The sequence below is a fragment of the Cetorhinus maximus genome, chromosome 16 (assembly GCF_964194155.1).
Source record: "Cetorhinus maximus chromosome 16, sCetMax3.hap1.1, whole genome shotgun sequence".
Taxonomy (NCBI): Eukaryota; Metazoa; Chordata; class Chondrichthyes; order Lamniformes; family Cetorhinidae; genus Cetorhinus; species Cetorhinus maximus.
This window is the reverse complement of record NC_135894.1, coordinates 56,987,911-57,012,841: the sequence shown is the minus strand read 5'-3', so window position 1 is coordinate 57,012,841 and position 24,931 is coordinate 56,987,911. Positions and strand designations below refer to the sequence as shown.

The 24,931-nt window shown below is 43.8% G+C and overlaps 1 protein-coding gene across 1 annotated transcript in view; it reads right to left on the bottom strand.

Moving 5' to 3' along the window:
• The window catches only part of LOC144692014 (uncharacterized), an 86,795-nt gene extending 64,663 nt beyond the window's left edge, over positions 1-22,132 (bottom strand). The window contains exon 1 of the mRNA XM_078560572.1: positions 21,170-22,132. Coding sequence (XP_078416698.1) covers positions 21,170-22,132 — 963 coding nt within the window. The remainder of the gene's footprint in view (positions 1-21,169) is intronic.
• Between the last annotated feature and the right edge of the window lie 2,799 nt (positions 22,133-24,931).

The window sequence follows — 24,931 nt, the reverse complement described above, 5'->3', positions numbered from 1 at the left end:
GTCGAGAATTACTTCAAAGATGAGCTGGCTCTTACAATTTGCATTTCTATAAAGCTACCTTTCAGGCAGACAGAGAAAGTCTACCAGGACAATGGCTATATAGAAGGTGTTGATATGTTCTTCCTAGCTTATCACAGGAAAGAATGGTCCATTCAGAAGTGATAGCTGGGACTTTAAAGAAATTAATCACCTAGACCATAACACAATAGCCAAGGTCTGTCCAGACATGAGATGATCAATTAGCTTCTGTGGAATACTCAATCATTATGGGGTCCATGTGACCAGAATCACCATTTTGAAATATTTTTTATTACAACACCTTGGTTGTTTTTGGTGGCCTAGCAGAAGAAGTCTGCAAATGGAGCAGTAACACCATCTCTCTCTCCCTACTTTTCTCAAGTTCAGAGCCCCATGTTATGGCACAGCCGTTGGTAAATGCTGAGTTGTTCAAATCCCAAAGGGAAATTTGAAACAACTGCCACAACTTATTTTGCAATTTGTATAAATTTCAAAATGTGTGCCTTGAGTTCACATAGATTTTAAAAGGCCCAGGAAAAGAAACATGATACCCTGACAATCCAATTCAAAGTGAGTTTTCTTAATTTCAGTTCGTTGCAGACAGCAGCTCGAGGCATAGATGCTGAAGGCTTTTCACACTTGTTAGATCCTAAAATGCCCACCATTACACATAGCCTTCGCTCCTTTGTACATATTTTCCCCTTTGAATGCAAATCCCCATTGTTTCACTATGTCTTTGGACTTTACCTTTCTGATAATAAAAATCTCCCGAAGTTTTACCAGTAATCTTTGGGAAAAATAAACACACTGTTTCTGAATTTCACCTGGCTAGGTGACACATTTCACTCCCTTTTTTGAAAACAATTTAGCCTGGTTTATTTAAAAAAGCAAATGTTCCCTTGACATCTATGTTTACCTACTTAACATTTCAAACCTAACTCAACTTCTACCACATCAAAGCCTTCAGACCAACTGCCTTTAATCAAATTAAGTCTCACAAACACACAGAGACACAGATACCACTAGTTCACAATAAATTCCAATAACATTATGAGAATTATTATATCTTCCTGACACCCATATTTGTTGCATTTTTGGAACGTATCACAAAGATATAGAATTTCAATCGGAAGGAACTTTGCCTGCTTATATCATAGAGGAAGAAATAGACAGAGAAGTTTGAAGGACATGTTAAAATCCCAAAGCAGTGTTTCCTGGGGTAAAACCAGGTTACCATTAATAAAACTGCCTCAATCATGAACAACAGTGAAGGACTCATAAACAGCGAACTCTCCGACCTGAAATTTATTCCTGGCGGGTGCACGTGATCAGTGGACCCGGGACCAGTTGGGAAACAAGCCCCCGCCCACGATCGGCCCACAACCACGATTTCACGCTGGTGGGCCAATTAAGGCCCGCCCAGCATGAAATGCAGCTTTCCAATGGTAGGAAGGGCTGGGCAGGGGTGGGGGCCTGTAGGCCACTGGGTCCAATGGTGACCTGGCAGGCTGTTTAAAAACAGCACAGGTAGCTCCTTGAAAGCTGCCAGGGAAGAACATTTGTTGAGCAGATTGAAGCTGTGGCCTCAGCAACGGAAGGAGATGCCAGGCGGGAGGGCAGGTTGGGTGGCCACTCAGCCCCCCCTGGTTTTCAGGCGAGTGTCTCGTGGTGCTGTTGGAGGAGGTGGCTGCCAGGAGGACACTCTCATCCCCAGAGATGGAAGGAAGAGGCCACCGCACCAGACCATATAAGCTTGGAAGGAGGTGGCAGCCTGGGTCAACAGCCACACATGGGTTCAGTGTCGCAAAAGATTCAACGACCTGCTGCACTCGGGAAGTGTGAGTATCGTGTTGGCATGGATCATGGTGGTGAAGTGTTAGGACTGGCCGTCCTCCCGTCACCCCTTGGAGCTCAAGGGTGTTAGAATCTGAGTGCCAGCTGTCAATGACGCTGGAGCTGGCCAAGGGGGTGAGCCCTGACCACTTGGTCTGAGCGCTTTGCAGGTCGAGGGCCACGACTCGGATGTGCTCTGCAAAGTGTTTCTCAGGTGGGGTTGGCCAGGCTGCAATGGCGCTGCAGGTGGAGAGTGGACTAATCAATACTCGTGTTTCCTTTCAGGAGAAGACGAGACACAACAACATTGAAGGTCACAGACAGGCAGAGGCTGTTGGAGGAGACCTGACCAGATTTGAGCAGGATGCCTTGGAGCTGGAGAGGCGCCACGCTCCTGGTTCAGCTGACGGTGGAGAGGCTGGGGTGTCAGATGAAGGTAAGAGTGCAGTGCGCAGAGGTGAGAGTTGTGGAAGGTGCAAACCTTCTTGTGTAGTCTCTTCGTTAATGGGAACCTCAAAACTGAAGTCCCCATTGCTCACCTAAAGACGATGGCACCAAGATGCAGATCTCCATGGTCTCACCAGGGTGCCTGGCATGCACAGTGACAGTGTGATGACTTAAACTAATAACATGTCTTTGTTCTCCCTTAGATTTGCCAGCAGGCACTCTCTCGCAGGACTCTGAAGAGCCACTCCTGATGCCCCAGCGGAGGCTGGGCTTCAGCTGCACCTGCGTCACACCCGATCTCTGAACCAGGCACCAGCGCAGATACCAGCACCTCGGTGGGTGGTAGATCGATGGCTCGAATGTCGGTGCACAGCAGTGAGGGCATTTCACACTCGCTTGAGGAGGAGGCAGAGGCAGAGAGTGCCCAGGGCGCCAGCAGTCGGAGGACTGCTGCAGACCAGGACGATGCTGTGTCGAAGGCAGATGATGAGCCTCTGGAGCTGACCATAAGGCGGCAGATACTGGATGCCCAGCAGGATGTGCAGGAGGATCTGGCGGAGATCCATGAGGGTGTGCGTGCCATGGTCTATGTTGTGGAGGAGTCCATTTGGAGCATAAGCACAGAGCTGACCCTCATGGCTGAGTGCACTGCCTCCTCCATTGAGAGAGTGGAAACTCTCATGGAGCAGCTCCAAGGATAGAATTGGGGATTCCTGGGGTTGTGATCGGACCTGCAAGCCTTCACACAATGAGCTCAGGTGGTCAGTGCCAGTGTGGGAGATGGATGAGATACCCAGTGTCCCAGCTAGGTGCCCGTTCATGAGTGGCGGGCAGGGAGGTCCAGAGCGACCTCGCGTTGGCGCACGAGATGCTTGTCATCTCTGTGGGCTCCTCTCAGGGCGCTCTGGATGCCGGCATCAGCTCCTTTGCCAGTGATCGAGGCATCTGATGAGGCTGCAATGACTGGGGAGATGCCAGCTGTGGCACTGGCTCTCCCTCCCAGGCGGGGCCAGCACAAGCTCCACTGGCCAGAGGCCGACTGCCAAGGCCATCAAGCAGAGTCAGCAGGCTGCCTCCAATGCCACTGCCAGCAATGTGGGGGGGTGGCGGGGGGGTGGGGGGGCGCACAAGACTTAGCACTTGCAAACGTAAGTTTAAGGAACCATGGAGGGACAGATCACGGGTGATCTTCTGTTCTGTAATGTTTAGTTAATGTTTACTGGTGTGGAATTGAACACCAGAGATGGTCATGTCATTTTTATTTTGATTGTGAAAAGTACATAAATTTTGTTTTTGTTGTGATGGCCTGAGTATGCTTCACCTTTTTTTTCCTGGTGTAGGGTATGCCAGTATGCAATACTGGTCATGAGTGGCTATAAACTTTATTGCAGAGGAACTGAGTGGAGTTTGGGTTCAAATGAAAGGGCCATTTCAGACATTCAGGATGGAGGTGGCAGCCCTGGCACAAGGTGGAAGCAGATCATTGGCAGCCTTGCTGAAGGAGTGTTGGATCCAGGCATCCCTGGTGTCCCTGCCTCCCAGAAGGATAAAGAAGTCTGCCTCCACGCCCTCAGCATTCTCCTCACCGTGCTCCTTTTCTGACTCACTACTGGATTCATCATCTGTGGCCTGTGGAGCTGCCTTAAATCCTCTTCCTCCAGTGGGCCCCCCCCTTGCCAGTGCCAGATTATGGAGAGCGCAGCATGCAGCCACTATCAGTGACACTCGCTCTGGGGGCTATTCATGTGCTCCCCATGAGCTGTCCTGGCATTGGAAACACATCTTCAGAAGACCTATGCTCCTCTCTATCATTGCCCTTGTGGAGCCATGACTCCTATTGTAATGCATCTCTGCCTCTGTTCTTGGCGGCAGAGAGGTGTCATGAGCCACCTCTTCAAGGACCCCTTGTCACCCAGCAGCCGCCCATCCATTCGGGCTGGAGCACTGAATAGCCTTGGGACCTGGGAGTGTCTCAGGATATAAGTGTCATGGGAGCTGCCAGGGTATCTTGCACAGACTTCCAGAATCTGCATCATGTGGTAGCAAACTAACTGGACGTTCATCGAGTGGAATCCCTTCCTTTTGACGAAGGCATCCAGCTGACCTGCTCGTGCCTTGATGGCCACATGCGTGCAGTTGATGACACCCTGGACGTGGGGGAACCCAGCAATCACTGCAAACCCTCTGGCTCGCTCAGCCTGGCTGGCCTTGTCCATATGGAAATGCATAAATGTCATTACCTGCCTGAATGCAGCTTCTGTCATCAGCTTGACGCAACTGTGGACAGCTCATTGGGACACTTCACAAAGATTCCCCGCTGACTCCTGGAAAGAGATGGAGGCATAGAAGTTGAGGGCCACTGTGACCTTCAAAGCCACTAGCATGGGGTTTCCACCCACACAGCTGAAGGTGATCTCAGGACCAATCATCTGACAAAAGGACGTCACAAGGTCCATGGAGAGGCAGAGCCTCCTTCGGCATTGCACCTCAAACATATTGAGGTAGCTGCATCGCTGCCTGTAATCCCTGGCAGCAGGATAATGGCATCTTCTATGGCCCCTTCCACCTTGGACTGCCTGCTGACCCTATGCCCCTTGTGCCTGCTCCTCTCCTGCCACTGGTCCCTCCCCTGGAAGCTGCATTGGGACACCTGGCCTCTTCTCGCTTCTGCCCCTCTCTTTCTCCTCAGAGGAGGTGCCTCCAGCGGAGACCACAATCCCCATTACCAGGGTTACAGAAGATTGTCTGTTACCTGGAAGGGTCCATATGCTCAAAATCCTCCGAGAGCCTTGGAGATACCAATAAGCTCTGAAATGAGGCCTAGAAATGCTAAGAATGAAGCTCAGAACTGAGATTCAACTGTCAAGTTCAAATACCCAACCAGCAGCAAGCTATGTCCTCAACTCCTCAATCCTCACAATGGCAATGCAGTTGACCCTTTTTTATCCCTCCCTTGTATGAGATTTTGCAAAATGTGGGCTGCCCACCTGCCTGTTTTGCCCATGTAATGAGCGCCAAATGCACGGACAATGTGAAATATGGATTAGTTGGATTTTAAATGGCCTTAAGTGGCCTTTAAATTGATGGCAGGCACAGCTCCAACACCCACATGCACACGCCAACCTGAAGATTGCGTACATGCAGGATGACATTAGGACATTCGCCCGACTTCTTCTCGTGCTATTTTATACCTGATTAGGTCGGGGGCACCCCTGCCATGAGGCATTAAACTCTGCCCTTTTTTTTGCCTTTTAACATTGAATCTTAACTTGGCCAAAAGTTAACCTCCTCTACAGTATAACTTGTAATTTTGCATGTTTGTGTGTGCATGTGTATGTTGTAAAGGTCAGGGTGTCATTTTACCTTTTTAAATATCTTTACCCGGCTGAGTTTTAAGCACAATAAAAACTAACCCCTTTGTGTTTAAACTCAATAAAGCCTGTTGGACTGAGGTCTTTGTAATAAGTATGCAAATGGTTAAATTCAGACATTGAATTAATGACTTCATCCTTATAAATTACAAAAAACCCTGATACAACCAATTGAGGAATGGGAAAGAAAAACTAAATCCTGAGATCCGTCCTCACCTAGTTGTAACACCAGAAATTTGGCATTGGTTCTCATTAACATTATCTGAGTGAGCTTCAGGCACCTCTGTGTCAGAGAAAATCCCATGTCTGGTTGCAAACAAGGCAGTGAGACAAGGATGCTTGTTTGTTGCTTGTCACAGAGCTTATTTCTCCACTCCAACAACCCCTCTCCCAGTGCTGGCTGACTCTTCTTTATATACACATTTGAGAATAATTAACTAATCAATACCCAATACCTGTTCATCTTATTGCCTTAAACTCCCAGGCTAATGGACAACATTTATTGTTTCTTCTTACTAAAAGTATAATGAATCAGCCGTAAATAAACGCCAGTAAGTTTAGCCTGTGAGGCGTCGCTAAAAATGACAAATTTCATTCCTTCTGAGTCACCCAGGTCTGGAAATCTGAGTGTACATTCTTCTAAACATAATTTCCTCCGTGTCCTATTCGCTTTTAACGCTTCCCCAATTGAACTAATGGTAGTCCCCTCCAAATCCGCGGGATGGTCCCACATTATTGAAGGTATCTTCGGATTCTTGTCATAAACTAATTGATGGGGCTGTAGCCCTCAACCACCTGGTGCATGTTTTTTGCATGTATTGCCCACGTTAGAGCAGTTGTGAATTTACAATTTGGTTGGTCAGCTAAAATTTTTTGGAGCATTTCATCAATCACGGCATGATTTCTCTCACATATCCCATTGCTGAAAGGACTTTCTGCTGCTGTCTGCATTGCTACAATATTCAAATTTTCACCATACTCCTGAATTCATAGCACAGTCCAATAATTTAAAGGCAAGTACTGACTGAAGAATTTCCCAGTGGAATCGCTGCAATCTCATATATAGTCAGTTAAATAGATTCTTCTATGGAAGAATCATCCATTTTTCTAAATTTATCAAAACCTGACCAGGCCTCATAGGCATTCCATAAGTCACCTTTCATGTACTTTATCCATGAATCTCAAGTCTAAACCTTCTTCATTGTCCAGTTCCTGATTGTTTAGTTTCGAGAACACTTTTAACTGATCATGCTCCTGGCAGGAAATGAAAGTGCCAGAACCATCCCTTGCTTTCTTTTTGGTAGAGACATAACCTGTGTCCATACATTGACTTTATTTTTTCATTATCATAAGGTTCCATTTCACAGAAGTGGTGGAAAATCATATCCTGACACTTTGCATCTGGTTTCAGTCATCCTTCTTCAAAGAGTCTCCAGTTACAGTCTTCATTCAAAAGAAAATCACTCCAATACTAGTCTCCTGTCTGGAAGTAAATCTTAGTCTCCAACCTTCACTTTCAGGCAACCATTCTCTGCTACCAATGTTAGGGAAAATCCCAAGCCTGGTTGTGAAGAAGACATGCATCCGCCCTCACACCTTCTTCTCCCTCCCAGAACCATGATAGGGTCTCCCTTGTCCTCACTTATCACCCCACCAGCCTCCGCATTCAATGGATCATCCTCCGCCAACTCCAGCATGATGCCACCACCAAACACATCTTCCCTTCACCCCCCCTGACGGCATTCCGTAGGGATCGTTCCCTCCGGGACACCCTGGTCCACTCCTCCATCACTCCCTACTCCTCAACCCCCACCTATGACACCTCCCCATGCCCACGCAGAAGATGCAACACCTGCCCCTTCACTTCCTCTCTCCTCACCGTCCAAGGGCCCAAACACTCCTTTCAAGTGAAGCAGCATTTCACTTGCATTTCCCCTAACTTAGTCTACTGCATTCGTTGCTCCTAATGCGGTCTCCTCTACATTGGAGAGACCAAACGCAAACTGGGTGACCGTTTTGCAGAACACCTGCGGTCTGTCCGCAAGAAAGACCCAAACCTCCCTGTCGCTTGCTCACACCTTCTTCTCCCTCCCAGAACCATGATAGGGTCCCCCTTGTCCTCACTTATCACCCCACCAGCCTCCGCATTCAAAGGATCATCCTCCGCCAACACCAGCATGATGCCACCACCAAACACATCTTCCCTTCACCACCCCACCCACCGCCACCCCCACCCCCCCCCCCCCCCCCCCCTCCACCACCCCACCCCCGGCGGCATTCCGCAGGGACCGTTCCCTCCGGGACACACTGGTCCACTCCTCCATCACCCCCTTCACCTCAACCCCCTCCCACGGCACCTTCCCATGCAACCGCAGAAGGTGCAACGCCTGCCCCTTTACTTCCCCTCTCCTCACAATCCAAGGGCCCAAACACTCCTTTCAAGTGAAGCAGCATTTCACTTGCACTTCCCTCAATTTAGTCTACTGCATTCGTTGCTCCCAATGCGGTTTCCTCTACATTGGAGAGACCAAATGCAGACTGGGTGACCGCTTTGAGGAACACCTTCGGTCTGTCCGCAAGCATGACCCAGACCTCCCTGTCGCTTGCCATTTCAACACACCACCCTGGTCTCATGCCCACATGTCCGTCCTTGGCCTGCTACATTGTTCCAGTGAAGCTCAAAGCAAACTGAAGGAACAGCACCTCATCTTCCGACTAGGCACTTTACAGCTTTCCGGACTGAATATTGAGTTCAACAATTTCAGATCATGAAATCTCTTCTCCATCCCCATCCCCTTTCCAATCCCCCCATTTTTTCCCCAATAATTTATATAGATTTTTCTTTTCCCACCTATTTCCATTATTTTTAAATGTATTTCCATCCATTGTTTTATCTCTACCTTTTAGATTTTGATCCCTTCCCTTCACCCCACACCACCCCCACTAGGGCTATCTGTACCTTGCTTGACCTGCTTTCTACCCTTAATTAGCACATTCCTTAGATAATATCACCACCTTCAACACCTCTTTGTTCTTTTGTCTATGACATCTTTTGGCTATCTCCACCTATCACTGGCCCTCTATCCAGCTCTACCTGTCCCACTCCTCTCAACCAGCTTATATTTCACCCATTTCTATATTTCCTTAGTTCTGATGAAGAGTCATACGGACTCGAAACATTAACTGTATTCCTCTCCACAGATGCTGTCAGACCTGCTGAGTTTTTCCAGCTATTTTTGTTTTTGTTTCGGAATATAATTAACTAATCAATAACCAACACTTGTTCTCATTATTACCTTAAACTACTGGACATTTAACATCCATCAACAGAACCTGTTAGATACTAACATTCTTGTACCTCCACAGGCAGCTCGTCCATTTCGTACAGTTGAATTTCAAGCCTTGTGCTTTGCTAGCAGCTGTACAAGGATAAGTCCCAGTGGGGTGGGTAAGGGAGGTGGACAGTGCAGTGCCAATATGGGAGCAGTTGATCTCCAGTAGTGTGGAATCGGAGGAGCAATCCTGCAATTTTAAAAATATGAACGAAAGCTCCATCCATTTTGTTGATGCATCCTGCTTGGCCCACAGTAGTTACTGAAGAACCCTGAGCAGAAAATTACAGCTCATACACATCCCAGACCAATTTCTACACATGTAAGAGGTCTAATGTTCATTTTCGGTCACTTGAAAAATGGTCCAACCAATTATCAAGTCTTTTAGGTGTACTCTGGGTACAGGATGTTGATCCCCAAAACTGGCCTCTGGAAGCTTATCCATTATCAATGTTCGGCCACCTGGACCATTGTTTTCTGGTTTATACCTTTCTTCATTCTCAAACAGAGATGTTCCTGATCAATAGCTATCTCATTTTTTTGTTTCTCACAACTCCTTCTTCATGACTCATAAGCCTTCATTTCTTTTGCTTCTCCTGTTTATATTATCCATGCTCCACTTGATTTTCTTCTATCCTAGATTTAAAATATGCTTATTTTGTCACATTTTAATTTCTCTGCTCCTCCAAGAAGATTTTGGTGCACCTCATTTAATTTTAGTAAACCTGTGTACTTTAACCACAGTTTGAAAGTTTCCTATTGTTTTACCCACTGCCTCATCTATCAAAATTTTTTCCCAATTTATCTGGGCTAGTTTCCTTTTTTACCTCATTAATATTTGCTATTTTCTAGTCAGTCAGTCAAGTGTTCCTTTGTTCAATTTTTATAACAAACTTAATTAAGTTATGGCTAATTAATTTACGTCTGAAAACTTATTTAAAAGACTGATGATGCCTTCTTAGAATACATCAACAACCTCGCAGCAATGGCTCTGAGATACATTACAGCTTTTACTAGGTTCATTGGAATAAAAGTGTTTCTTGAAATCAGGTGGTTTGTCATTTCAGAACAAAGAGGACGTTGCTGCTGTATTGCAAAGCATGCAGCTGCTTCTATACTGAGACACCACGTATAATGTAGTCTAACAGGCACACTGGTGGGTAAACACTGAATCTTATTCCTTACTGCACAAACTATCTACATAATTCAAGGTGAAGATGGTTATGACTCACTTACAGCAGCATGATGGAGTTCAATCATTTACCTTCATGGTTAATTTGTCTCAGACGTTGCTTGTAACATCCAGCTTCTTCACAGAAACCGTAGCCTTCAGGCTGATATTTGGCAACAATGAGTTTGCATGTGATTCCTACATCAGAACCAGTGCCTCAGCTGTGCTTTAACATTGGTGGCAGCCACGTTATAGGCTACAATTCATCTGTCACTCTAAAGGAGAGGGTTTTGTCGTGAGTACCTCAAACAATACACTGCTATTCATCTTCCAATCACATTTCTTCTCCTGATTTGCCACTCCCACCATGCACTTAAAAAACAAACAGGAATAATTGGCAGGTTTTGTTCTGGCTGCAATGTGCTCCACTCAAAAACGTACTATCAAATTACATTCATTTCTCATCGCTCGGGCTCAACCCTTCAGGTTTCACACCAGCTAAAAGCATTCTCTCTGAATAATTTTAAATCAAACATTTTCTAAATCAATGCATAGGGTAAGAAGGAAAAGCTTGCATTAGGTCATCCACTAAATGAATTGCTAGAGCTTTGAAACAATGCTGTAATCAAAAGAAGCAATTTAATCGGATTGATAGTGGGTGTACAATCCTGTCAACAAGGAGCTACAAAAATTAAGTTCTAAATCAATAAATTCGTTCTGCTAATGTTTTCATTCGAGTTAATAAAACAGTCTTTTTTTCAGAAGGCTGATCGCCAATGTAAAAGGACGTTAAAAACCTCGGTAATTGGACTAAAAATTAGTCTGCACCATTTTTGGGCCCGGGGGTGGTGATTCACAGCCTGTTCATGCCTGTTGTCGTGGAGATAGGCAACACGCAGATTTGGTACTGCCTCCCCATTTAACTGATTGCGAAATTAGTCTGAGCAGGACCTGTGCTGCTGGCTACTTAGTAGGGGGTCAAGCATGGTGCACTGATGGCACATAGTACAGACAGCCTGCTTCTTTTAAAGGGAAGCAGTAATGAATCACAGGAGGTTGTTGCAGAATGTTAGTGCTGCAATTCTGAAGGAGAGCAAGAGGGCTCCCACATTCACTGATGTGGCATTCAAGGACTTACTTAGGAGGGATGCCATGGTTCTGCAGGGTGCCAGGTGGTCCTGAAGGACAACCCTCAAAAGGGACTGGGAGCAGGTGGGCAGGAAGATCAACTCTTGGAATCTAGCCTCGAGGACCTGGCAGCAGTGCCACAAGAAGTTTACATGTGTGCTTAAGGTCAGCACCTTCACACAATATCTCCAACCCACCACAACACCAACCTCTCATACTGCACAATGCACCACAACCGTATCACTCACCTAGCTGCACTCTATGGCACTCGGGACTCATGTCTAACATCCAGATCCTCCACCTCACTCTCACACGTATTCCAATGATGCTAGACTCACATCTAGTTCCTGCTGCTTTCTCATACCTCCAGCTATTCAGCTGTGAGAGGCACATCATTCAATGACAATGCTACATAATTACTGATACCCTGCCATCTCTCTTGCAGGGCAAGATGGCACACAAAAGAAGGAAGCAGAGCAGAACTAGAACCCTGCATTTCCTGAGCCCTATGGAGAAGATGATTCTCTGTATCATGGGTTTGGCTGTAACAGAGGCTATAGCATCAGGCATCACTGAGAACATTGAGGATGATGGTATTTTCCTGACTTATGCCCCTCCTCAACTCCCAGTTCATTCTCCTCCTATTACCTGGCATGATGAGCAAGCTGCTGATGGTGTGACCATGGATCTCTTGCTTTCCTCACCACCCCACCCCTCCTCCTTCACCTCAATCTTCCCCTTTCCAACTTCCTGTTTCCAGGCACCCAGGAAATGGTACCTGACCGGCCACAGCAGCCAAAGGAGGACAACAGTGAGCACTAGCACAACACTGACGAGGATTCTCTGCCACTCAATCTGACACTTGCAGTCACCAGCTCAGATACTGGAACTGTACATATCTTGGAGGTTAATTTAAGTTGGAGATATGCATTTGTTGAGTCACTGGGCATGAGTGGGCTGCTGCTAGGCTGGGGAAAAAAGCATAGTTCATGTGCGAGGTCACCAGAGGGCAAGGTTGCAGATGAGTTCTACTAAAGGGAATTAGAAGAGAATTTCAATGGAGAGGCATATGGGAGAACATCAATGAGCATGCACACCGAGATGCCGGATGATTGGCTGACCTCACAGACAGCCTCTTTTGCCTTACATACAAGCTGGGTGCCTGGCTCTTTAAATAATCCTTGTGCTGGGCCCCTCTCACCATTGAACGCATGCACACTGATGAGTGACAGACAGATACACTGAATAGACCTGTGTGGTCAATACAGCCAGTAGCCCCCAATGTGCGGTTCATGTCACCCAGCTGCTCACAGGTAAATCTACTTTTCAGCTTGGTGTTGGAGGAGGGTTGTGGGAGGGGTTGGAGAGGTACTGACATCTGTTGGTAAGTGGACTAGATTTAATGCCTGTCATGATTTGGATTAAGCTAGCACCAAATTGACAATATCATTCAGCGAGGCTGTATTGATAGCTGATGTTAAGAACTGAAAAAGGGCTGTAGTAGCAGTTTTATTAAGGGTAAGGTCTCATCATTAACCACTCCCCTATGATGAGTTGAGAAGGGTTAAAGAGTGAAATCCATGTAACCCGACCCAATAGGCTTTGCATGCAGAAGCGGATCATGGCGAGTCCAAGTTTCCTGCTATGGAGAGACAGGATGCTTATTAACATAACTAAATAAGGCTTGTATAGTTTAATTGGGTGCCCTGTTTGAAATTAGCTCATGCTTCATGTGTTTCCTGAGGTTAGGAAAACCCAACAGTGAAATAGAGGCGGGTGCTGCTGGCTCTCCGATGTAAACCTTCAATATTCCTTGTAGTGTGAGGAAGAGCTGGATTAGTGTTAGCCCCTCATGGAACCATTAGGCCTTCCACAGCCCATATGCCTTCCCATCGCTGGCCTCCCTCCCCGCTTCCCAATTACCCATTGAAGCTACCTTCCCCCTCTGCTCCCCCACCCACCCCCTCACATGCCCTCATGATTGTGAGAGATTGGCCTGATGAGGCCCGGCTTGGCCTCCTGCAGCTGGTGCTCCTTCCCTGCCATCCACCAGCCAGTCTGTGCATTTGGCCAGTGGGAGTGTGGGAGGCTAAGCTACAGAATACAGAGGAGGTCCTGCCATTAATTTCAGTGGGATCACAGCGGCCTGGATGCTGCCAGGTTCTTTGGCTGTTTTCAGGATCACTTGCACAACTTCCTGATTCCCAGTGAATATTAGGACCCAAGGCTCTTCTACACTGATTGAACAGCAGTATGTTCAAACAGCAAGAGTATGGGGAATTTTTCTCGCTAGCATTTAACAGCAAAAATGGTAGAGATGAACTTTACAATGGGTGGAACACTGGGAGATAAGCTGAAATTGTCAGGTCTTTTTTTATGTTTTCTACACTGCTCCCCAAAAATGGAGTTTACTGCTGCTTGTTAAATGGTTATAATGGGCTTTTCACTGTGGAAAATTATGCCAACCAGGTTTGGAATTAACTCACCTATTAAGCTGGAGTTAATTCACTGTTTGGAACAGCGAAATTCTTCAGCAGAGTATCCATTCAACATGAAGTTTATGATGCTAAAATGCCCACTGTGCTGTTAGCCGGAGGAGGCAGGGAAGGACTAAGCTCCACCACCTCACAACTATTGGTTTTCAAACAGTCTACTGAGCTATGCTCACTGGCAGTTTAATCAACAGAGTGTCCAAGTGGCTTTTGACACGTGATATGGATAAGTTGTTTAAACAAATGAATAATTAACAATTGAAAAGTTCCCATGTACTGCTTTATATAATATATATATGTGTATATATATATATATATATATATATATGTATATATATATATATAGTATTGTTCTCTCTCAAGAGAAATTGGAATATAAAGGTTTGGGTGTTTAAGTAAGTCATTACAAGTAGAAAAATAGAGGTAACCAGGGAGTTAATTAAAACAGGTAGGGATGAATTTTGCCATAAAAATAATAGCATGTCACCGATACCCACCACTATTAATGTTCAAATCAGCAAAATTCAGCAGTTTAAGAGATACACCATCAGTTGCTAATCTCCAGAATTGACTGGTCGATTTTATGCCGCTCCACCTCCTCCTTTGCACAAATTGCATCTCACCCTTAGCCTCCCCATTATTGTTAAGAACTTGTTGGATTTGCATATTAATTATCCATTGAGCTCACTGCAGAAAGCTAGATCGGGTAATTATGAGTGAATGCATCCTTTTAATGATGTGAAAATTGTTAATGAAAAGTCAATCAATTTGTCTGGCCCAGAAAAGGAACAATTTAAACTTTAATTCCTTCATGTAAATTTAATTTATTTTCTTAGTTTTCTTTCTGTCTCTTTTTCTCTCTCATTTAATTCAATCTTTCTTTCCTTCTCTTTATTTCTCTTTCTGTACCTGATTTGACATGAAATCACCCCCTTCTTTGTCCTTCCTCTGTTAACTTCTCAAGCTTTAAATCTCATTGATTTGGAAGACTCATTAACCTCACTGGCACTTTCAGCAAGTTACAATGCAAAAGCATTTTGAGCTGAAGAGTGAGGGAGAAAATCTAATAGTGTACACTGTAAGTTAAAACAAATTTGGCTCATAATGACCAACACACCCAAATGGTCAATATAAACTACATAAGCAAGCCAAACATTTGAAACTTGTAGAAACTGTCTTAGATGTAAAAACTCAGAGGTCAAATACACTCATGCAAGCAAATACTTTGATTCTAATACCATGGATCTTATTAGAAATATGGTTAGGATATACATAATCAGCTTGAAATGGGTACAGGAATAGGCTAGGTGGTGTAAGATTCTTTTTACTGGGTACTGCTTAGGGGGTAATTTCACTAGAAACAAAGTTAGTGGAATGATTAGTCTTAGGTAATGATAGTCAACCTGAACAGGGGCTATCGCTGGATAACTGAACATAGATAAGCACTGCAAAGCTGTGTCAGGCTTTTCATTTAATCTTGTTTAGAGTCATAGAGTTATACAGCACAGAAACAGGCCCTTCAGCCCATCATTTAATTAGGATGGCTGCTGGAATGTGTCATGAAAATATAATAATTTTTATAATGTTATTGGGATTTATTGTAAAGTAGGAATACTTTAGGAATACTTTAGTAGGAATGTAATGTGTGTGTGTGTGTAGGGGGGGACTGAATTGAATTAAAGACAGCTGGTCTGAAGGCTTTGATGTATCAGAAGAGAAGCTAGGTTTTAAATGCTAAATAATTAAACATGGTTGAAATTTTAGAATGTGAGGTATAAAAGGAAAATTTGCATTTTGAGATAAAACAGAGTAGTCATGAATTTCAAAGAAAGGGTGAAAGGTTACACTTAGCCAGAAGAAGCCAAACAGTGTGTTTATTTTTCCCAAAGCTTACTGATAAAATTGGTACAGTGAAAGATTTTTTATTGCTATAAAGGTAAAGTCCAAAGACATATTGAAACGATGGGATTTAAATTTAAAAGGGAGAAACATGTATAAAGGAGATGAGGTTATGTGTAAAGAAGGAATTCTAAGACCTAACAATTGTGAAAAGCCTCCAGCCTCTATGTACCAAACTGCTGTCTGAAAGAACTGAAGTTAAGAAAACTCACTTTGAACATACCTACCCAGGGTACTGTGTGTTGCTTTGCCTGGGTCTGTTGAAATCTATTTTGTTTTTATTGTTGCTTTAACGAAGGTGTAACTGGGAGTTAGATTAATTAGGGGAGCTAAGAGTTATCATAGTAGTGATTTATAGACCTATGTATGTGCTTAAAATTAATTATTTTATTAATAAATGTTTAATTTAGTTTTGTAACTTATTACTACTGAATTCAAGGCACGCATCTTGAAATAAATATACAAATTGCAAAACAGTTGTGGCAGTTGTTTCAAGTTTCCCTTTGGGATTTGAGCAGATCAGCATTTACCATCTGCTGTGCCATAACAAATGTAAAAGTTAATTGGTATGTAGGAATAGAAATTACTTCAGGAATCACTAGGGTTCAACAGTCTGATAAGAAATAAAGACAGCTGGATTGAATGGCCATATTGAACAGCTTGTTTATAGACCCTATGAACAGATTTGAGCATAAATAATTTATAATAGAATAGATATGAGCAATGAAACATCTGAGGGTTAGTTTGATGAATGGAGATGGAATGTTTCCTGGGAGGATAGAACTGATCAGGGAGAACAGCTTGAGATTCGTTAAGGAAAGGATGATGCAAAGGATTACCAAGGACAAAAGTGTGTACAAAAGGTTCAAAAGTTAATGGCAGGTGGATAACATTAAAGGCAAGTATTCACCCCATGGTTTAGACAAAGAACTCAATATTCTATTAGGTATTTAAAAATAAGGAAAATCTTTGTAGGGGAAAAAGGCCTGTCAATAATCCATCAAGGTCCACCCCTGTAAAGGGTATAAAGTAAGAGACTTTGGAGGTCTCAGTGCAATAGATGGTGGGGAGAAACTCCTAAGGGAAGATGCAAGCTAACACTTTTGGCTAGTTTGAGACATGAAGACATGGGGCACTGAGAAGAAAAGGGAAAGGAAAAGAAAGAAAGAGCTGTTATGCATATACCAGTTGTTTTACCTGACTGGATTGCTGTATGCTGCTTGCCATGGTTGTATATTTTTGCTTATAATTTGTGTATTATACCCATCTTAAATTCTGATTAAACTCAACATACTGGTTGCATAGTCATAGAGTCAGAGTTATACAGCATATAAACAGGCCCTTCAGCCCATCATGTCTGTGCAGGCCATCAAGCACCTATCTATTCTAATCCCATTTTCCAGCACTTGGCCCGTAGCCCTGTATCCTATGGCATTTCAAGAGCTCATCTAAATACTTCTTAAATGTTGTGAGGGTTCCTGCCTCTACTACCACCTCAGGCAGTGTGTTCCAGATTCTAATCACTCTCTGGGTGAAAAAATGTTTCCTCACATCTCCTCTAAACCTCCTGCCCTTACCTTAACTCTATGCCCTGTAGTTATTGATACCTCTACTAAGGGGAAAAGTTTCTTCCGATCTACCCTATCTATGCCCCTCATAATTTTGTATACCTTTATCTGGTCCACCCTCAGCCTTCTCTGCTCTAGCCAGTCTCTCTTCATAGCTAAAATGCTCCAGCCCAGGCAACATCCTGGTGAATCTCCTCTGCACCCTCTCCAGTGCAATCACATCCTTCCTATAGTGTGGCGACCAGAACTGCACACAATACTCCAGCTGTGGCCTAATTAGCATTTTACACAGCTCAATCATAATCTCCCTGCTCTTATTCTCTATGCTTCGGTTAATAAAGCAAAGTATCCCATATGCCTTCTTATCCACCTTATCTACCTGTGCTGCTGCCTTCAGATCTATGGACATGTACACAAGGGTCTCTCTGATCCTTTGTACTTCCTAAAGTCCTACCATTCATTGTGTATTCCCTTGCGTGTTAGTCCTCCCAAAATGCATCACCTCACACTTTTCAGGATTAAATTCCATTTGCTACTGCTCTGCCCATCTTACCAGCCCATCTATATCATCCTGTAATCTAAGGTTTTCTTTCTCACTATTTACGACACCACCGATTTTCATGTCATCTGCGAACTTATTGATCATACCTCCTATATTCACTCTAAATCATTAATGTACACTACAAACAGCAAGGGTCCCAGCACTGATCCCTGTGGTACACCATTTGTCACAGGCTTCCAATTGCAAAAACAACCTTTGACCATCACCCTCTGCCTCCTGCCAGTAAGCCAATTTTGGATCCAATTTGCAAAATTGCCCTGGACCCCATGGGCACTTACCTTCTTGACCATTCCCCCTTTGTGGGACCTTGTCAAAAGCCTTATTGAAGTCCATGTAGACTACAGCAACTGCACTACCCTCATGTACACAACTAGTCACTTGCTCGAAAAAAATCAGTCAAATTTGCTTGTCATAATCTCCCCTTGACAAAGCCATGCTGACTATCCCTGATTAATCCTTGCCTCTCCAAGTGGAGATTAATCCTGTCTCTCAGAATTTTTTCCAATGGTTTCCCTACCACTGATGTTAGACTCATTTGCCTGCAATTACCTTGCTTATCCCTACTACCCTTCTTGAATAATGGTACCAAATTTGCTGTCCTCCAGTCCTCTGGCACCTCTCCTGTGGCCAGAGAGGATTTGAAAATTAGTGTCAGAGCCCCTGCAATCTCCTCCCTTGCCTCACATAGCAGCCTGGGATACATCTCATTTGAGTCTGGAGATTTATCCATTTTTAAGCCTGCTAAAACCATTAATACCTCCTCTGTTTCAATGCTAATTTATTCAAGCATATCACAGACCCCCTCCCTGATTTCTACACCTACATCGTCCTTCTCCATAGTGAACACAGATGAAAAGTAAACATTCAAAACCTCACCTACGTGCTCTGGCTCCAAGCACAGATTGCCATTTTGATCCCTAATGGGCCCTAATAATTCCTGGTTGTCCTCTTGCCCTTAATATATTTATAAAGTGTCTTGGGATATTCCTTTATCTTGCCCGCCAGTGTTTTTTTTCATGCACCCTCTTGGCTCTCCTAATTACTTTTTAAGTACCCCCCTACACTTTCTATACTCCTCTAGGGCTTCTGATGTTTTCAGCTCTCCGTATCTGCCATACGCCTCCTTTTTTTTCCTTGTCCAATCCTCTATATCCCTTGACATCCAGGGTTCCCTGGACTTGCTGGTCCTGCCCTTCACCTTTACGGGAACATGTTGGCCCTGAACTCTCACTATTTCCTTTTTGAATGACTCCCACTGGCCTGATGTAGACTTTCCTAGAAGTAGCTGTTCCCAGTCCACTTTGGCCAAATCCTGTCTTATCATATTGAAATCGGCCGTATCCCAATTCAGGACCTTTATTTCCAGTCCATCTTTGTCCTTTTCCATAAATACCTTAAATATTACAGAGTTATGGTCACTATCCCCGAAATGCTACCCCACTTGCCCGGCTTCATTTCCTAAGATTAGGTCCAGTACCGCCCCTTCTCTCATAGGACTTTCTACGTGCTGGCTCAAAAAGCTCTCCTGGATGCACTTTAAGAATTCCGCCTCCTCTAGGTTTTTCATACTAAGACTATCCCAGTTAATATTGGGGAAGTTGAAATCCCCTACTATTATTACCCTTTAATTTTTACACTTCTCTGAGATTTTCCTACATATCTGCTCCTATCTCCCCCTGACTGTTTGGATGCCTATAGTGCACTCTCAACAAAGTGATTGCCCCATTTTTGTTTTTAAGTTCTACACATATGGCCTCATTTGAGGAACCTTCTAAGATAACATCCCTCCTGACTGCAGTGATTGACTCCTTGATCAATAATGCAATGCCACCTCCTTTTTTACAACCCTCCCTCTGCCACGCCTGAAGATTCTATACCCTGGAATATTGAGCTGCCAGTCCTGCCCTTCTCTCAACCATGTCTCTGTGATAGCCATGTGTTAATCAGCACCCTCAATTCATCTGCCTTACTTGTAAGACTCCTTGCATTAAAATAGATGCAACCCAGCCTTGCATTATTCCCTTGTGCCTTAACAGGGCAATATTTGCTCTGCCTTCCATACCGACTTAGTTTCTCTTCTATATTTGGCTGTGCATCACACCTACTGTACCTCCACTTTGTATCCCACCCCCCTGCCAAATTAGTTTAAATCCCCCAACAGCACTAGCAGTTGAGGCTCATTGGTTGGATAATTGATAACAACAGCAAATTGTGTTTAAATTAAAATATCAATAAAGTGGGAAAGTCAAAAGATTAAAATTAGAACAATCTGTAATTCTGTCTTTCAAACGTTGGAGATGGACTTAGCTGTACAAAGTTGCTGCTGTGGTTAAATTCCAAATTCTTTTCACTCGCTGGAGCTGGTTCCTTTCCCATTACTGCAGTAGCAGTAAACCGAGAATTATTGCAGGCAAGGCTTGTTTCTTCTATTTTTGATGGTAATTTTAATAACATCCTATGGAACTATCCCATTGAGTACACAGTTATGAGAGCATAAATTGGATAGCAACTTCTGGCATTGGCACATGTAGTTAACAATGGAAATCTGGAAGTTGCTCTCACATTTGTCCTGCTTCTCTAGGACAAACCAATACCTTGAAGGAGTAAAATTGCGGTACTTACTCACTAATTATTGACTAAACAAAACAGAAAAGCTTGGGCTGACGCATTCAGTTATAAATGAATTTTTCACACCATGATAAATCTTAATTACTGCCACAAACAACTTCTCTGGCACCGAAAATTTCATTTTACAAACGTGGACTCTCATTGCTTTCAATTTTAATTATTATCAGGGATGTGAATAAATTAAAAATGAAATCAATTTTTAAAAAACTTTTTCTGTCTCTTTTATCTTTCTCTTAATCAAATCTTTCTTTTCCTCCCCTTATTTTGCTTTCTTATATGATTTACATTGAATTAAATATTCTAATTCATACTCCCTGGTTTAGATTCTGCATGTCTCAGTGACGATTCTATAAACTGAGTAGTTGAAGAGACATGCTGTTGCTTGTCCTACTCACAAACAGCACCGATTCCCTCTAGGGGGCACAACATTATGAAGGATTTCCAGTAATCCTAAAGCTATGGAAAATCCCATGTAAAGTCTGGGAAACTGTAGGTGTAATGAACAGCAAGCACCGATCCTTCACTGCTGACTGCAAAATCCCAGCCATTATTGTTAAAAGTAAACCAAAAACGTTGCGGTGTGTATCGCAATTGTGTGGAAAAAATCCTGCTTGGAAACTCAAACTTGAAATAAAAGAAATCTTGTAAATTAGCCATTAGCTTTCTTTTTGTAAAGTATTAGAGCCATTTTAATGTCCGAACGTATAGGATTTCACTTACCTCAGCTTTGTTAGGCATGTTGCTGCTGGTCTGTGGTGCACTGCGCTTGGAGGGATTACCGGGATCTACACAATGACTTATTTGTTCTGACCCCAGAGTTCTGTCTTCCACCAGTGATGTAGTGGACGATGAAGATGATGATGATGATGAAGATGAGGAGGAGGAAGACTGGGACACTGAACTCTCAATCTGTGTACTAATTAACTGTTTGAGGTTTTCACTCCAAGATACAGACTGCAACTGAAACTTTGAATCATTGTGACTTTCTGTAAGACAATGCTCTGATTGTGACCTTCCAGGGCTGGATTGATCAGCGCAAGAGGTTTTTCCTGCTGCTGCATCAGATAATTTTTCAGGATTCTGTAAAAGAGATGGAACTTGCTTCTCCAGGGCTGTGCTTTCTGTAGCATCATTACAAGGGTGATGGCTAGAAAGGGCTTTAACATCAAGCTCATCTCCTATAACGGTGTCTATTGTCTCTGAATCAATTAGTTGTTGATGTGTCCCTGCTTGTTTTAGGCAACTTTGTTTAACTATATTATGCATACCTGATGATTGATTTTCTAGTTCTTCAGGATTACAAAGATATAAAGATTTCTCTTGCAATGAATGAAAACAGTGTGGCAAAGAAACATTATCTGCAGAGGCACTCTGCTCCATTTGGAGATGTTTGAATTTTTCTTCTTCATTACTCATGCAGCATTGAGAACTCTGGTTGGATGCAAATCTGGGACATGCACTGTTCTTTCCCATACTCCACTTTCCAGGTCCATCGTCATTGCTACATGAGTCCTGCCTGTTAAAAGCTTGTGGTTTTTTGTTATATTTTAGATTCCTTCTCAGATTCTCAGTGTTGTTCTTTTGGGGCTGTTGCAGGTGTTCCAATGTCGCTGAGCCACATCCTGGGGCAAGTGCAGGACTGTCCAGCATTTCTTGAATGGCAACTTTCTGAGACGTTTCCATAATCACACAAGATGTTACTTAAACAGTGTGATAATTCTCCTAAAAATTCAAAGGAAGAAAAATCTTTTTATTTAGTTTTTGTCAAAGAAACAGCAAAATTAACCTTTCTACAATGAACACAATTCATTGGAGGCAATTGTGCTGGAGAAAATATGGATAACCAAAGAGCAAAAATAATAATTTTAACCATGGAATAGTAATTATACCTCTCTCTGCACCACTTTTTAAAGCATCCAATCTTTGTCAGTCTTCCCATTTGGTGCCACATGTCTGGGGTACAGCACCAAACTATGTGCAGGAGAATATAATTTAAGACAGTCCAGCTCAAGGACTGTAGGGAACTCCATTGCCAGTCTAAATAAACAATGCACTGGATTTATCTTAATTTAATCTGCTTCAAGGTTATAACTCAATATTGCTAGACTTGAGGACCTACAACACTTTAGGATCTCCAAAGCTCTTCCAACGCATCCGGAAGATCAAAACTGAATAATAGAGCTGTAATTATTTACAAAATTATATATTAATGACTTGGGTGAGGGAAGTGAACGTACTATCATCAAGTTGGATGACACAACAATAGGTAGGACGGCAAGTGGGAGGTTGACACAAAGGGCAGAATTTTGTTGTCAATGAGCAGGGGGCGGGGCCCGCTCGCCGACGCGTGAAATGACATAGGATGATGTCGGGCGGAACCCCCGACGTCATCCCGCCCCATTTAAAGTTTCAGGAAGGCGGGGGCACAGCCAAATCAGCTGTGCACCCTCTGACCTGCCAATGGTCAATTGAGGCCATTGACAGGATCATTAAAACAATTAAAGGACCTGCCTGTCCAACCTTAAGGATGGCGGGCAGGCCTGGAGCCCTGGTGGGCAATAGAAAAAACATGAAACCTCATCCAGCAGCGGGGTGAGATTTCATGCAGGGTTTTAAACATTTTAATAAAGTTAGTATGTATATTTTGAACATGTCCCATCTCATGTGACAGGGGGACATGTTAGGGAATTTTTTTTTCTATTTTCAACATTTTTCAGAGTGTAAGCGATCTCCCTGAGGCAGCACTTAGCCTCAGGGAGATGTGCGCTCTTTCGTGTGCATGCGTGAAAGTGTGCACTCTCGCTTTTGGGAAATCCACGCCCGCCCGCACAGGGAGCGCATAGCACTTCCCGCCGGATGTCACGCTGGGCAGGCCTTAATTGGCCCGCGCACGTAAAATGGCGGCGGGGCCCGGTTCTCCGGCGGGGATCGGCTCCCCGCTCGCTGGAGGTTGGGTCGGGCACGCCCGCCCGGCAGGCAGAAAATTCAGCCCAAAGAGTCTACCGAGGGATATAGACAGGTTAAGAGAGTGGGAAAAAACTTGGCAGATGGAATATAATGTGAGAAAATGTGAGGTTATGCACTTTGGCAGGAAAAATAGAGGAGCTGAATATTATTTAACTGAAAAAAGACTGCAGAAAGCTGCAGCACAGAGGGATTTGGGGATCTTTATGCATGAATCACAAAAAGCTAACATACAAGTTCAGCAGGTAATAGGGAAGGCAAATGGAATGTTGGCCTTTATTTCAAAGGGAATGAAGCATAAAAATAGAGAAGTCCTGCTAAAATTATACAAGGCACTAGTTCGACCACACCTAGAATACTGTGAACGATTTTGATCCCCTTGTCTAAGGAAAGATATACTGGCATTGGAGGCAGTCCAGAGAAGTTTCACTAGGTTGATCCCGGGTATGGAGGGATTTTCTTATGAAGAAAGGTTGAGTAGGTTGGGCCTGTACTCATTGGAGTTTAGAAGAACGAGAGGTGACCTTATTGAAATATATAAGATTCTTCAGGGGCTTGACAGGGTGGATGCTGAGAGGTTGTTCCCCCTTGTGGGAGAGTCCAGCACAATCTCAGAGTAAGGGGTCACCCATTTAAGACAGAGATGAGGAGGAATTTCTTCTCTGAGGGTAGTAAATCTATGGAACTCTTTACCGCAGAAGGCTGTAGAGGCTGGGTCGTTGAGCATATTCAAGGCTGAGATAAACAGATTTTTAATCAGTAAGGAAATCAAGGGGTAGGGGGAAAAGGCAGGAAAGTGGAGTTGAGGGTTATCAGATCAGCCATGATCTCATCGAACAGCAGAGCAGACTCGATGGGCCAAATGGCCTACTTCTGCTCCTAAGTCTTATGGTCTTTTGGTCTTATTGGTGTGTTATAAAAAAAGTGTAGGACTTTTATTGCATTCTCTCTTGTGTGATTATTTGGAGATTTTGGTTGCTGATAAACTTCTCTCAATCCTTCTCTACTTCATGTCCTAGCTTAGACCTCTATCACTCTCTCAGGTAGGCTGGCACCCACAACTGGATGTAAAGTTAAAATGGAATAACAAAGCGACCAAACAATTTCTGCCTTAAGGCAATGAGGACTTCAGAAATGGACCCTCAGGTGAACGTAACCTCAGAAAATCCTCATGAAACCTATATGACCATTCAACAAAAACTGGGACATGTGACTCAGGCCTTTAGCCTTCCATTTATCAAAACACTTTCCTTCAGTCATGCGAAGGATCTCTGGATTATTCCAAAGAGGGGGATTGGTAGATCAATCAGCTTGGATATGGAAAAGAAATGTATACACCTCTCCAAACACAAAGATTTGCATGTCTCTTGGCGAAATGATACAACTGTCAGAAGTTTTGAGGGGGAGAGGAAAATCAGGTTAGCTAATGATATCGCTGACAACACATCTGTCCTATATCATCCAGAGTGTTGTTGTGATGCAGGGCTTCCACCTAAAACAGATCTTAGATGAGTGAGC